The sequence below is a fragment of the Pseudoliparis swirei genome, chromosome 11, assembly GCF_029220125.1.
Source record: "Pseudoliparis swirei isolate HS2019 ecotype Mariana Trench chromosome 11, NWPU_hadal_v1, whole genome shotgun sequence".
Taxonomy (NCBI): domain Eukaryota; kingdom Metazoa; phylum Chordata; class Actinopteri; order Perciformes; family Liparidae; genus Pseudoliparis; species Pseudoliparis swirei.
The window spans coordinates 2,464,654-2,480,233 of NC_079398.1; the positions used below are offsets into that span (position 1 = coordinate 2,464,654).

The 15,580-nt window shown below is 39.7% G+C and overlaps 3 protein-coding genes across 5 annotated transcripts; 1 reads left to right on the forward strand and 2 right to left on the reverse strand.

Moving 5' to 3' along the window:
* The first annotated feature begins 868 nt into the window (after positions 1-868).
* mrpl35 (mitochondrial ribosomal protein L35) lies at positions 869-3,145 on the forward strand. The gene is made up of 4 exons (XM_056425521.1): positions 869-948; positions 1,098-1,263; positions 2,083-2,227; positions 2,725-3,145. Exons 1-4 carry the CDS (start codon positions 918-920, stop codon positions 2,911-2,913), a joined length of 531 nt encoding a protein of 176 aa, XP_056281496.1. The 5' UTR covers positions 869-917; the 3' UTR covers positions 2,914-3,145.
* On the reverse strand, positions 3,048-11,621 carry reep1 (receptor accessory protein 1). Of its 3 annotated transcripts, none has more exons than XM_056425518.1 (8): positions 10,518-11,621; positions 8,991-9,063; positions 8,830-8,906; positions 8,573-8,693; positions 8,020-8,133; positions 7,637-7,799; positions 5,889-6,139; positions 3,048-5,052 (listed from the first exon to the last, which is right to left on the reverse strand). In XM_056425518.1, the coding sequence occupies exons 1-8, from the start codon at positions 10,547-10,549 to the stop codon at positions 4,993-4,995; spliced, it is 891 nt and encodes a 296-aa protein (XP_056281493.1). In that variant the 5' UTR covers positions 10,550-11,621; the 3' UTR covers positions 3,048-4,992. The 3 variants fall into 3 exon arrangements, with proteins under 3 accessions (XP_056281493.1, XP_056281494.1, XP_056281491.1); XM_056425519.1 differs by lacking the exon at positions 10,518-11,621 and adding an exon at positions 9,354-9,505 and having other exon boundaries at positions 5,889-5,965; XM_056425516.1 differs by lacking the exon at positions 10,518-11,621 and adding an exon at positions 9,354-9,505.
* Positions 11,622-11,705: 84 nt separating this feature from the next.
* chmp3 (charged multivesicular body protein 3) lies at positions 11,706-14,911 on the reverse strand. The gene is made up of 6 exons (XM_056425520.1): positions 14,767-14,911; positions 14,263-14,323; positions 13,660-13,839; positions 13,398-13,519; positions 13,147-13,261; positions 11,706-12,687 (listed from the first exon to the last, which is right to left on the reverse strand). The coding sequence occupies exons 1-6, from the start codon at positions 14,809-14,811 to the stop codon at positions 12,548-12,550; spliced, it is 663 nt and encodes a 220-aa protein (XP_056281495.1). The 5' UTR covers positions 14,812-14,911; the 3' UTR covers positions 11,706-12,547.
* Between the last annotated feature and the right edge of the window lie 669 nt (positions 14,912-15,580).

Consider the following 15,580-nt stretch of genomic DNA (forward strand, 5'->3'; position numbering starts at 1 on the left):
TATTGTTAGTAAAATGGTCAAGTGTACCAAACACATGGAAATTGCCAACAAAGCCTCTGTAAATTCCGAGTGAGTATTTTTTGGCAATGTTATGGTATTTTCTTCCCTTTCTTTTGGGATAAACTGTGATGTCTGACTGTTTTGAACATTTTTATACAATCAGAACAAAGTAAAGTATGCTAGAGCACAAATGAGAGGTTTAATGCACATTATAGGCCTTCCTTACAGCAGATGTTTTATGGCATATTATAGAATGATATGATTAATTAATTAATGTCTCACATTAACGTCTGCATTAAATTTGCAGTTCCAGGGAAATTGAACTGTACTCTTAAAAGGGAATAGGAGTGTTGTTAGTGGGATTCGTTTCACATGTGCGTATCATGCTATCAAACAATCTATCTATCCAGTGGATATACTGCAAGGTTTACCAGACAGAAAAGGCTGAGAGAAATTCCCCTCGTAGAGTAAGACTGTGGTTCGGTCACAGCACAAAACAATTATTTCCACATTATGTAAGCTTTCCAACAGGAGACCGTGACCAATGACACGTATCTGGATCGGACAAATATGTGTACACAGTGTGACAACCATGAAGTAGACAGATACAGCTGTAACAGTTTATTACAGGCCTTTAACAACACATCATATTGTACAAGCTCAGGTATAAATAACATAATTTAAGTGGCAAATGAATGTACTTGGGTCAAAAGTACGAACAGTTTATATTACATTAGGACAATAAACAAGTTCCAAAATACTGTACTGAACTGAACTATGTTGGGATTACTCTTCGGACACGTGTCCTTGCAGTAACATTTCCTAGGTGGCGGTAATGCGTCGTTAACGTTGAATGCGATCACGTTGAAATTTGTCCCAACAGGGTTCCGTACTTACTCCAGAACTCAGGAGAAAACATGGCGGCCGCCATAGCGAGAAGGATGTCTGGTGTGTATCTACAATTTGACAATCATACATGTTTATTTCCGTACATTTTTAGTAATATAACGGTATTTTGTGAGCACCGATAGTCCGTGAAGTTGCTTACACGAAGACTGTTATCTCCCGTGTTTCCGTGGCGTCCTTGTGGTTCGCAGCGCTGCTGAGGCCGCTGTCGGGCTCTCTGTGTTCAAAGGCACCGCAGCTCTGTCGGTCCTCCAGCCTCGTCCGGCTTCCGCCTGTCTGCCTCGCTGCCGCAGCCGCGGTCCGCGCTCCTCTGCGGGCTGCAGCGAGCCTGACGCCCCGCTACAACATCCTACAACGGTACGGGGCCAGGAGTCCTCTCCTGTAACCCCTTCACAGTGTGATGGTTATATTAACACACACGTCTCCCCTTTAAGCTCCACTGCTTCTCGTGTGAGGGACCGCGCGTTACATTATAACGTGTCACCAACCACACGTTTGGTCCGTTTGACGAGTTTATTGTAATGATTGAATATCGACAACAACTTAATCCTCACAATCAAAATGCTACTCGTAACCCTCCTGTTACCTTCAAATTTACCCTTTATGACCCCAGCAATTAATAACTCCAGAAAATGATTAGAATGAATATTGTTTCCCAAGTTTAAGTGTCAGGTACTTTGTTTGCTTGTTGACTACCTAAATATCCCTTTAAATAAATGAAAAAGTTGATATTTCTGAAATTTTTTACACAGTGAAAAACAGCCTGGGGTCAAATTGACCCCAAAGAACACCGATGCGTACAAGTTGTGTACAGGACAGTGAAAACACATCATCATGTGAATGTTATGTTTACTCAGTTGTTCCCAATAAATTAGGAAAAGTCATCAAATATGAAGCAAAAAAATGATGTAAATATTTTTTTAGAGACGTTAAACATTGAATGGGGTCAAATTGACCCCAAAGGTAATAGGAGGGTTAACATTTGTTTCCGGAGTGGAGTGAGTATGATATGATATTCCTTTATTCGTCCCGCAGTGGGTACTGCGAGTACTCTGAGAGAAATATCAAAACGTGATCAAAATAAACTAACTTATGTGTGTTGTTCTAATATATTGTTTTGTAATTTAAGTGAATGTAACCTTTCATAAACGAACTCTGCTTCCTGTGGGGCTGCAGGGTATCGCCACTCATTCTCAGTCTGACTCAACAACCAAGCAGAAGTCTGACGTATGTCAGTCTGAAGAAGGGCAAGAGGAAGACTGTTAAATCTGTGACGGACCGGTTCATGAGGCTGCATTGTGGCCTTTGGATCAGACGCAAGGTACGCGTCTTTAACTGAACTTCCAAGATCAACCGTTTCCGTTTCTTTCCTTCCAACTAGAGTCCTCACAGACTCTGGATGTACACTTTTATTACTAATAACTTAATGTAATTGTTTTATTTGGTGACTTAAAATATAAATTTTGGACCCCAGTCAAAAGCAGTCTTTAAATATTACCGAATAGATAACATGTTGATAAAATGCCGTGGCTACAAATTTAAAGTTTCACACACTATGAAGGTGATGAATGACATTCTGTCAGTCAAACAGACAGAAAACGATTTTCTCAAATTAAACTTACTTTCCTTTTAATATTTGTTTTAGATGACATGACTCTATACCTACTAATGTTTTGAGAATGAAATGCATTCACATGTTGCTATAATGGTTGTTTCTTACACTAGATTTGGGGTTCAACATTTAACATGTTAATTTGGGGGGTAAAATGGGTTTAAAAACAGTGTTTCCAAGCTGACTTATTGTTTATGTGTAAACAGGCTGGCTACAAGAAGAAACTGTGGAAGAAGAATGCTCCCCGACGAAAGCGCCTGCGGGAGCATGTGTTCTGCAGCAAAACACAGACCAAGCTTTTGGATAAAATGACGACCTCTTTTTGGAAAAGGAGGAACTGGTTTCTTGATGATCCATACCTGAAATACCACGATAGGGTCAATTTCAAACCGTAATTTGCTTCGTCATGTAGCGACATCTTGTTTTCAGTTTTGAATATAATGTATTAATGTTACATATGTAATAAAATCATATGTATTCTTTACTTTTAAATGCCGTTTTAAGATGAACACAAAAAAGATCAACACAGTTAAAGTCTTGCTTCATATTTAATGGCTCGATTTAAACAGAAATATTTCACCTAGTTTGAACAATAAACGGACAAATGAACCATCATGGTACCACTTCCCTGCTTTGTTTTATTTCACAATCAAGTTCAAATGTAAGTGATTTGATATTCTGGCCTGCCAGAACAAAATGTATTAGCGTAACTTAAGTGGTGTCAACTCATTTTTTTAAGTCAGTGGCTAATTTATTCGTAAAGACGTTATTCATATATTTGTATAGCCAACGTGTAGTTGTTACATTTCATATTCTTTCAACAAAACAACCAAAAATGACAATTGATTACCAGACAGGCATCTAAAGAAAATCATTTAAGAAATCCAATGTTCATACAAATTACTAACAAACATCATGCAACGATGAGTTTCACACACGTTTACAAATCCGATATTTCGCCACATCATTTTTTCTCTCCTTTACTTTGCATGACTTAATAGAGGAAATCCCCTCAGCACGAACGCTTATAATCATATTGTGACAGTCAGATTTATCCTTTTACATTTTTCATCCATTAAAAGGACATTTTGAGCATAAGTGTATCGACGACATCCGAGTGAATGACGTGTAAACAGAGAAGTTGTACCTGAGAAGCTTTTGTTTCAAACCACCCTAATGATACAGATACGACGAGACGACTATAAATCTGCAGCGGACGGCCAACACGGTGATACTTTGTGTAAAATGTGGCTGTGATTCAGGCTCAGTGAGTTAAGTACAGAATGAAAACAAAGTATCACCATGCAATGTTTACCTAAAGGCAAGTTTATAAACCTGCAAATAAGTCCCTTCTAAAAACTAAGCAGGTAGAAGGTAAGATCGGTTTCGTGTTGCTCACTTAACAGAACATGACACAGTGATTTAAAACATGGAAAAAGAACCACGTTGATATACAGTAAATACATTCTCATCTTTCTGCTTTAGCTAAAAGGGACTTTTTCTTAATTGTCTGCTTTACTAAGGAAACTTCTTGAAATAGTGACTTCATTTATCCGTGATGCAAATGCTATGAATTGTTACAAAGTAATTATTTATTTCACACAGAAGATTTAAGCAAATAACAGTATACTTATTTTGGATAATATTCAGTTACTATTGTTGTACATTTTGGCCATTTCAGAGTATTTAGGGCAGCAATTGTATATTATAAACATAGTGCAAAATGGTTGTTTAATGTGAACATAGTTGTGATAGAAATACTTATATCACGGGGGGGGGGGGGACATTTTGTGTTTTGATGTCTCGCATTAAGGCTTTAATCGAGGCAAATAACTGAATATTACCTGCCGCTGCTGTCTGACCTTTCATTATAACAGGGTTCACAAGGTAGGTTGTCTCATCTCGGAATAGGTTGTTGGGTGATTCCTGAATACCTTAATGTAATAATGAATCAATGCAGAACTCAGTTTATCACAAATGTTTCTTGATATTGAACTGGGGTAAAAACAGCCTTTTCTTTTGATCCTTTGCTTTAAACACATTCTCTCAGGGTGACCATGTTTCTCTCAATGCCCGTTTAACTATTCAGTGACAGTACTTTCTGCTCAATAAACAGTGTACTATTAAGGGGGAAGACACACATGCAATTTCCTACCCAAATCTGACACATAAAAACAATCAAATCAGACAGATGAAGTACACAAACTACATAAATACATATTCAATAACCCACAAACTCAAAATGTGTATCAGCGTGGAGCCCATTCATTCATTTGTACGATCTCAATGTCACAAATGCATTGTTTTTAAATCATGAGCCATATACTATCGATAGAGGGGTCATCATAGGTCACTTTGGTAATACCTTCTTCCAAAGCAAGGCTGCTTTAGTCATGTACTTTTTGGCCATTCAGTATTTTTACTTCTTGCAGCAAAGGCAGCGTCAGTAGTCTTTAGGGAAGTTTCACATGGCTTCATTGTTCGAAGAAGGCCCTCCGGGATCTTGTGAGAGGCCTTAAGAGTCTAAGAGGAGGCTGCAAGGGAGCAGAAAAGCAAAGGTTAGTGTGCGAGCTACAACGATTTGCACAATGTTTCACGGATGCTGGCATTACTTAGTATTTTTTTGCATATTGTCAACAAATCCCAAGATAAGACCAAAACTAACTAAGTTTGTCTCTCGAGACTTCCTGACCTCCACACTCTCTGTGAATGAAGCGCCCACAACACATTGATTCCTACTAAAGACCTTTGTCTTTAAAAGCAGGTCACAAGTATTTTGTTTCCTAAAAAGACCATTATATATATATATATCCATGCAGTTTGAGTCTATAGCAGAGTGGAATAAGCTAGATCAGTCTTCAGCTACATAAACAATACTCTTTTCATGGAATTTCTTGAGAATAAGACAAATATAAATACTACTGGCATTATCCTTCAAACAGTGCTACTTCATTTCGCATCACCGTGTCAAAGAAACTGAGATTAGCTGTTGAAATGAATTAACGAACACCCAATTACTCCAGCGACTGATTGTGCAGAATCATTTCCATGAATATAGAAGTTACTTTCAGGGCTGAAATACACTGGAATCCATGTCAGTGTGTCAACCATTTCCAATCAAGTGAGCAACTGCACTCATGCAAGAGAAAGACCACACATTCATTTGAACTAAACACAACACGGTTAAGCTTCATCAGTGCAGAAATCATTTTGGCAGCCAGACTCTCCACATTTGTAGAAGTACTGAACCATGACGAATTATTTAGCTAAACAGCAGCAGAAATTAGTGAATCTGTGGGTGAATCGCCACTCTCAAGGGGCAGTTAGAGTCAGGCGGCAGCTGAGCAGCTGCGTTGACGAGGCGATATACCTCAGGAGCCTTCTTCTTAAACAGCCTGAGCTGTGGAGAGCTCGATGCTTTCCCCACCTCCTCAGGCTGCTCCGGAGCTGGAGGAGAGGGGGGTGGAGAGGGTGTGGAAGGTGGGGAGGACTGGGGTGTCAGTGAGGGCGCGATAGTGCTGGTTTCAGACTCAGAAGGTGAAATGGTCTGGGACAGCAACTTCTTGGAGTCCAATTGGTCCAAACCCAACATCTCATACTCGGTCAGGTCAAAATCCTGTCCTGTACCGTGAAAGAAATGTTGATGGAAGGAATGAATGACACGTCTCTTGTTTATTCGATTAAAGCAAAAATACTTTGTTTGCTATTCGAGTTGTATGTGATTTTTTTCCTAGCGGGGATTATGCAAGTTCATTCTGCGAACCACACAGCGGAAGCCAAATTGGAAGTTATGATAAGTTGGGGCCCGTTTGTTGCGGCACAAACGACCCAGGACAATTTTTTATTGAATTTAATGCAATATCAGAATAAGGCCGAAACATATATTTCACAATATTGTTCCAAAAGAAGTTTAAAAATGCACAAAAGTTAAGGGACCATTTTTGTAATATTATATATTTTTCATGTGGTCAACGAATCCGTTGAAAAGACCAAAAACAACAATGAAATAATGCTTATAGCTTACCTTCTGTAAGATACTTTAAAAAAATATATTTACACAAAATTATAATATACACAATCCTGCTGCCATAAATACTCACTAAAGCACTAAGACATGTATTAATCCGCTGCTGAAAATAGTCCCCAATAAATTACCTGTAAATTTCTGTCGAAGCAATGTCTCCTAAAAACTACCGCGGTCAGCTGTTTGAGGGAATTACCAAGCATTTAAAAGTTGTGTCTAAATGTTATGTCCATATTTTTGGAACAGATGAAAAACAAGACACCCCAAGTCGATAACAACAAACAACAAGTGTTTCCACATGATGTCAAACGAGGAACAAATCCCCCCAGCTACACTCGCGTTGTATCACACGGTGTCGGCCCCGCTCCGAACAGGAAGGCAGGGCCGACGCCGGGGGCCACGCAGGAAAGCAGAGGCTCTAAACTATATCTGCCACAGGAAGACAGAAACCTACAACAATATATATATATACATATATATTATATACCGTTCAAAAGTTTGGGGTTACTTTATTTTTCAAAGAAAAGCACTGTTTTTCAATAAAGATAACATTAATCACAAATACACACTATACATTGTTAATGTGGTAAATGACTATTCTAGGTGGAAACGTCTGGTTTCTAATGAAATATCTCCAGAGGTGTATAGAGGCCCATTTCCATCAACTATCACTCCAGTGTTCTAATGGTACATTGTGTTTGCTAATCGCCTTAGAAGACTAATGTCTGATTAGAAAACCCTTGTGCAATTATGTTAGCACAGCTGAAAACAGTTATGCTGGTGATATAAGCTATACAACTGGCCTTCCTTTGAGCTTGAAGTTTGAAGAACAAAATTAATACTTCAAATATTAATCATTATTTCTAACCTTGTCAATGTCTTGACTATATTTTCTATTCAATTTTCAATTCATTTGATAAATAAAAGTGAGTTTTCATGGAAGACACAAAATTGTCTGGATGACCCCAAACTTTTGAACGGTAGTGTATATTTATATATATTTTTTACACACGCAAACAAGTGCACTGCTATTACATTATAATGGCACCATTGTGGCCAATACTCTCAACACTAGAGCAGAAATGTCCGCTCACCCTTGTTGTGGCTCTCCGACTTGCTGCGCATCATCGTCCTGGTCTTCTGCGGTGCGGCTGCAGGCGGCGTGGGGCCCGGGCCGGTGCCAACGGGGTCCGACTGGTAGGAAGACAGGTCCTGCATGCTGAAGCTCCTCAGTCGGTCTGACAGGACCCCTTGGCTCTGGAACAGGTCGCAGCAGGTGGTAGTGTCAGCAGCATAGTTACAGCATAAACCATCTTTAGGGTATAAATCCTTTCAACGTAACATACTTTACATTCAATAAGCCGATATTTTATTATGAGAAAAGCAAAACAACACGACATGCGTGCTACTCGTTTGAACAATGACCTCCTACTGTACGCCCAGGTCAATACAAAACTAATACCCAAAGCCTGCATACCTTTGTCGCAGCCATGACTGCAGCTGTGGCAGCAACATTCAGCCCCTTTCTCCCAAAATGCACAAGTGTGTCATAGCTTTTGTCCTTTGCTTGGCAGATGTACTCATCAATTTCCTGAAAGAAGGACAAACAAAAGCATGTGAACATCGTGTCACTGTTAGTCATCATCATCGTCATCATCATCATCGTCATCGTCATGGTCCATGATACTTTATGCATTGTTTTGACAAGGGTTTCTTATATTCTCTTGATTGCATTGCTAATCTTCACCAACTCGCTAATGTGTTTCCCGGCTTAGGCGTAGAGAGGAAAAAGGAAAGGAGAAAGGGAGGAACACCATGACACTTCCTCTCTCCCGTCCTGAAAACACATCTTCAACAGCTAAAGCGGAAAACTGAATTGGCACAAAGGATTTTTTGTTCTCTACACATCTGCAAAGCTCAAATTACATTAGTTAAAAACCCCATGCGGGACTAACTTAAAGTGTATATTTTCACCGTTTCTAAACTGCATCAGGATGCAAAGGAAGCTCCAAGAAACGAAGGGTTTTCACCTTTTCTTTTGAGGAAAGCGTCGGATGAACAAACTTCCTGTACAGCACGCTGGAGCCTTTAGTGTACGGGGACAGCAACCACACCATGAAGGCGATCTTCAGTTCGTAGTAGAAAGGAATCCTGCAAAAAATATGGAGCCACTGGTTCAACAAAGTATTATAATTTTTAAAAAGCCTTACATGTCGATGACAAAATGTGATATGAAGAGTCAAGAGGAATAATATTCAATATTTGACATTAAATATAAGTCACTTACCAACAAAGAAAGATGTCTGTGAACACTTCCACAGCCGTGAATAGGGCAAATATTATCCAGTACATCATCCATTTCACCTACAATGGATCACGGCAGTGGAACATAGTTAAAGTACACAACGTTTCGCTTGGCATTGTCTCAAATACAAATGATATACTCACATATTCTTTCACATCTTTTGACTTTACAGCTTTATAAGAGGAGTACGCTGGGTACAGTGTCCCAAACACAATTCTGGAAGATAAAATAATGTGTCCGTCAACTTCAGAAACAAATCATGTAACATTGCACTCGTACTGAAATGTGCATGAAAATCATCAAGACATTTAAAATGTAATAAATCTCGGTTTCCGGAAAATAAAAGCTCGTACGTCAGATATTTCAAATTAGGCTCTTTTAAAATACCTGAGCTAAAATGTCAAGTGTATTTCTCTGTCTTCGTGAATCCATGTTGATATGTGAAAATACTTTATCTGTTTCAATGCATATATTTACGGATATGAGCATCAAGAGCCACGGCTTACATAACATCATGGACAGAGTGTGGGGAGGTGAGATCAACAGCGTTTCCCTTCCAGAAGGAAACCATCACATCAGCAATACAAAGTCACATGGATTCCTGCTGATGTGGCGAAACAATCTGTCCAGGTGCTCAACATCCAGCCCTGAGGTTAAATCAGCGTCCATGTGTTTTCTCCCTTTTCTTTAAATGTATTTTGGTGTGTGGGTGACCCAGAGACAGGGCTATACAGCCAGCAACAGCTGTGAGCGCAACCTGATCAAATTACTGACCCACATCATGTTGCACCTCCCGGCCTTACTCTAACAGAGTTAAGAAGCACAAGGACACGAAGAATACACACATCACATGCAGAACATCTTAGTTGGAGATTGGACCCCACAATGAAACACACGATCACGTTGTGAAGCAGTTCTTCGACACGGTCTTGCTAATCTAAATCTAATCGTCTCACTATTTTGAGGTTGGGCCTGCTGGTGGGATACTCCTGCAAAAGGCGCTGATTCATACTTTGAGAAGGTAAAAATAACCACAACTTCAATGTCGTCCTATGCTGAAGCATTTAAATTCAAAGCGAATATATCGACACATGTGCATTAATGTCATATTACATGAAGAACTTGCACTGTAACCTGAGAAGGCTGACCAATCCCTTTTGTTTTGTTTTTTTCCCAATCTGGTACATCAACAGGGATCATCGCTCCTGTTGTTCAGCTCGCCGCTCTGTGACATTTAGCTTTCTGCCAGTGAAAGACGTCTCTGATTTCTGGATGTGACTCACATCATCATTTCATGGATAACAATATATGACAAATCACGTCCCCTCTGTCTGTAATTAAAACGGCAGCAGATAGATCACCCTGGTGAGAGTCAGGCAGCTCCGTTCAGTCTTTACGGCCTTGCTCAACATGTCTGATGCTGTAATGGCAAAGTGCAATCCGGTGAAATTTGGACTGTTTTTTCCCCAGTAAAAATCACAATAAATGGACGTCTGCCGTCCTTACACGCTGACGTCTGATTCTGATTAAATATTTGACAATGTGCGGGGGCTCGTAGAGCGCGCGGCCGGCCCGCAGCGGCACCGCCAATGCGCGGCTCAAATGCTCGCAACAACCGAGAATTACAATTTATTATGAGTCGACGAGTAAGAAATAAGAACATTACTTACACCACAAGTCTAGAGATGATCCAGGAGACCATTGCGCTGGAAAGGCGACAGAACGCGCTGTCTGCGGGGAGGAGTTTCCTCCAGATGACAGGCGCGTCCAGGCGGCTGCGCCTGTACGCGCACGGGCAGCGACGTGATGCGCGAGAACCAACTCAGATAACTCATATCCATAGATGGCAGTGTTGCACATATGTCAGGTGGGTGAAGGCGAGGCTGTCTGGTTTAATGTTTAGATGTGATATCAGTATGTGTTACCTGATTGGGTTGGAGGCAAATATTTTCAGTTGGGCCGTTTTTTTAATATGCCCAAAAGCCCATGGGGGTGGAGTTATTTTCATTATCGAAAAGTCTGCGACATGCTTGATTAATCATAGTATAACTGTCTATCACAACTCCCTAAACCCAAACGACGTCTTCAGATTGATTGACCCCATATTAGTCACTTGTGAAATATAAAATAAAACAGCAAATCCTCACATTGCAGAACCTGGACCCAGAGAATACAGGCTGCTGTTGCATGATGCATATTATTGATTGACTATCAAATAGTTAGCCCATGTATATCAATTGACTGATCTCTGAATCAACAGATTGTTTCAGTGCTTCATGTCATAATATAGCCAGATATAATTTACTAGAATAATACAGCTCTTAATGGAAAGGAAATCTCTCGTCTAACTGCTTCATTAGAGCTTTTGTACCTTTGGCCTACATACTGAAGCCAAAGAAAAAGGGGCAATGTTTTGTTAAAGAATAACAAAAGCTGCTGAGGGAGTGCTGTGACTGGTTGAAATCTAATCCGTTTGTCCATTTTGAAGACAAGAAAAGGCTTGATCTTTCTCGCCCTTTATAAAAAACGACTACAGATTAATGTAGTATTACTTCCATTGTCTGTCAGGTTCAATATAAAAAGGAAAGAGAAGAATTAATTGACAGATTTTTCTGAGTCATACTTCCAGCACAGCGAGCAGCTTCATCTGCGGGGAAAGGATTTTGTCAACAGAATTATATTTTCCATGCAGTTCACTTTCTCACCGGTTGAGGGCGCTGTTGTAAGACGGCAGGTTGAGATTTCCCAAAAGCTTCTGATTAAATTAAGACAAATATTTGCTGTTTATTTTTATGTTGAAGGGCTAAATGTATGCCAAGTAATTGCAGAAAAAAGTGTAATCCAGTCTGCTCAATGGCAACCTTTGATCTTAAGTTTATTTTCTTATTTTTTTCCCGATTCACATTGAAAAATTATATGCACAATACTTCCACAATACATAGGTTCTGCACTAACCAACCCATCAATTCCCTCTGCATCTTCGCGCTGAGAAGGAACTCGATCATGATACAGTCAAACATTTAACGAGCTAAATGTTAATGCAAAGAAAATGGGTTAGGGTGGCATGCGTGCATTCACTTAACATGTATGACCACATATAGAATAGATACATATTGACTGTACAGACTATCAAAGGAGAAATCCACCCACCATCTCTCGTGTCTCAGATGACGTAGACTCGTTAGCAGTAAAGAGAACAGCTGTTGCTTACAAAATGTATCCCAAACCGATTAGAACAACTGCCGAGTAGTGATCACGGGTGTGATTTAAGTGCAGGGTGGTTAATTATTCGCTTGTTTGGATCATAAATACCCAAGTACATCCATCACCATTCCATGACTTAGGACAGAAGATTATGATGAACCACTATAGGCACAGCAGGCTTTTCATACTTACATTATATACACTTTCAAAAAACCTTCTGTTTGACTTTGGATAATAAAGACTTACCGAGGGTTACCCCCGATAATAAAAGACAAAAAGCAAAAACACTGTCCGAGTAGACCAAATGTTCTATAAAAAAAAAAGCTTTTTAAAGACATTAACTGTCATCGCACAAAGTTAACCCCAAATGATAATGCAAAATAATAATTATAATATGAAGCTTGGAGGCTGCTCGGCACAGTAAACCCAGCACCAGAATTGTCTCTGTCCTTATTGGAGTGAGTAAACTCACTTTGCAGGACAGTGGCAGATCACCTTAGCTCCTCAGAGCTGCCAGTCTGGACTGCATTGCTTCAATGTCCTCTTCTGACTCGTCCTCCGAAGCTGCAGCAGCTGCAACGGGCTTTATTTCCGGCAGGGCGTCCGTGACCTTGTTTGGCGCTTTGCCAAGGGCACCTAAGGAAGCAAATAGAACCACGAGCATTCAGTATTATTCATTTGAAGTGATTCAGACTTAAAGCAAATCTAGACACCAAAACAGGAATGAAATTAGAAATGGCACTCGGTCGAGCGCATACCTTTGCATATCACAAGATTGGGCATTGAATTATGAACATTTTGGCATTAGTTGCATGCCAATTGGATAAGAATTGACCGCGCTATGGTAAAAAGAAGATTTTGACATTTTCATGACCTTGACCTTTGACCCGATCGATCCAAAAATCTAATCAAATGGTCCCCGGATAATAACCAATCATCCCACCAAATTGCATGCGATTCGCTTTAATATTTTTTGAGTTATGCGAGTAACACGCATACAAATAAATAAATAAATACACGGCGTTCAAAACATAACCTTCCGCATTTTCAAGTTAACGATGTGTTGTGGTGATTCAGGTGAACACATTTCTTCACCTGCTGTGATCTCAAAGAGGATCTTGTCAACTTCCTCCTCTGCTTCTTCCTCCAGCTCCTCTCCATCTTCCATGCTCTCAAATGTGTCTTCCAGCATTTCCTCAATGATGCCAGCCTGAAAGATTAATAAGTGGACACAATAACATGGCTCAGCAATGTTTTCTTGTAAAGGAGTAATGGTAGATGGCGGCCACGGCGTTCCCTTCATTGCAAGTCAAATGCATCCATTCGTGTTGGACACTTCTGCTGACCTTCATCATTTCCTTTGATAGTTCCCTCATGGTGGCCTGGATCTCTGGGATTTTGACAAGGTTCTGCATCGCTTTCATCACCTCCGTGCTCTTCTGCAGGGACCCGGCGACACGCACTAGAGCTAGAAATACACAAAATACATTCCCTTCACTGACTGTGCAGAGCAGAACATTACCTTCTCTGATGAAACCAGAATTTTAGATCTGATGACTTTAAATATTCCTCTGTCCAATCAGTCAGGCTATGAAGTCCCAAACTCACCAAGCTGATTTTTCATGCTGAGTTGCACAGAGTTCATTTGGGCTTTGGAAGCGTAAAGTTTAGTGACAGCTCGTTTTGACTGAATCATCTCCTTTGCGAGAATCACACACACATCCCTCTGTCCCCTTTTGGCCGCATCTTTAATGGATCTTTTCACTTTTTCTTCTTCCCTTTGAATATCTGAAAGAAACATGTTAAGCCATTATGTAAAACACAAAAACTAATAACATATAAATAGGTAATTGCATTTAATGGATAATTAAATTATGCAACACGACACATCTACTATCTTATGGACGGACTGCCTCTAGTGCAAAGTCATTAATGCCTTTTTACTAAAATTATTTTATTATTTGTCATGCTATTGAGCCAATGAGATAGGGCAGTCGTCAGTTCAAATGTGCTTTAAGATCTATAAAACTAAATTGTCCCCATTTTCTGACGAGAAATTCCATTTGAAACTATTGTGATTATCTCTTCCATTTATTTTCAGATAATTAGAAATCATAAACTGATCATGAAATGTATAATTTCAGACATTTTACAATAAAAAACAGTATCATTTTATAAAAACTACCGTTGTTACAGTTGACGGTGTCTTACCTCGGATCTGTCTGTCAATCATTCTCGTTTCCTTCCTGATCTTTTGAGACCATTCATTCACCTGAAAATTCAAAACATCGTTTACAATGTGCCAGTTGAAGTAACAACAACTTGGCGATCCGTGTCGCGTCAGACTAAAGCGATGCACAACGGTGACATGTCGATGTGGCAGCGACGCGAACACAAACAGGATTTGTTTACATCGAAGCAGACGAGCGTTAGCGTGAATGCTAACTACTAGCTCTGACTACAGAAACCAAAACAAGGTTAGCTGATCGGTTATTGGGGCACATAACCCGGCGTATAACATTAAACACCGGTGCACACACTGATGGTTGCCACCGGGTACGATTACAGCGAGTGTTCGTTTCGTTAAACGGGTCTAACATCAGCTTTTCAGTTAGCAAGAAGTAGCAACACATTATGTATGCGGAGTTCACGTTGTCGTCTGACTGCGGACTAAACACTCGAAGGCAGTCCTGGGATTCAGCGGTCAGGACTCACCTGGTCTTTTGGTGATTTATCAGGTGATCTGCCGAACAGTCCCATGTTGACGACCGCGTTGAATGCCAAGCTAACCTGCTTCACTACCACCAGCTAGCTAGCTCAGCTCGTTGAAGCAGCACTTCCTGCTCTCGCGCTCAGTCCCTCGAGCTCGAATATGAGGGAACGTGCAGTCGGTCAAGGAAACAAGGACAAGTGTTCAAGTGAGGATGAAATGCAACTACACGGCCAATACAATGATGTGTTGATGGTAAAAGCATTTAAATATGTACAATTATTGTACATAAAAGATATTAACGGTCCATTTAATCATGGGTCAAACATGACCTTATTAAATATGTTTGTTTTGTTCTCATAATTTAAATATCTGTTATTATATTTTACTCAGACATCTTAAATTCAAATATCTTAATTTAAATGTACACTAAGCATAATTAAAATGATCGGTCAATAATTCTCCCAGGGGTCCACACTAATTCAAAGTTACCTTTAATTCTGCACATTTAAAGACATCATTATTTAGTAGACATTTAATTTAAATATATTTAAATTTTCAGTCAGTTCTTTAACATGTACTTATAGTCGCAATTTCTTTGATATTTATTGCATGGCTCCATGTAAAATGTCTAGACATTAGTCAAAGAGAAAAGCCATATGACTACGGTTACTCCCTATAAGTTGTTTTCTGTCACTTTGTATTTTTATGCAGGAATAAAAGCAAATAAGTCACTGGTGGAAATACTAAATTACTGTATATATGTGCAATTTTCAGGTAATGGTACATTATACAATGGTACAATCATAAATACAATTC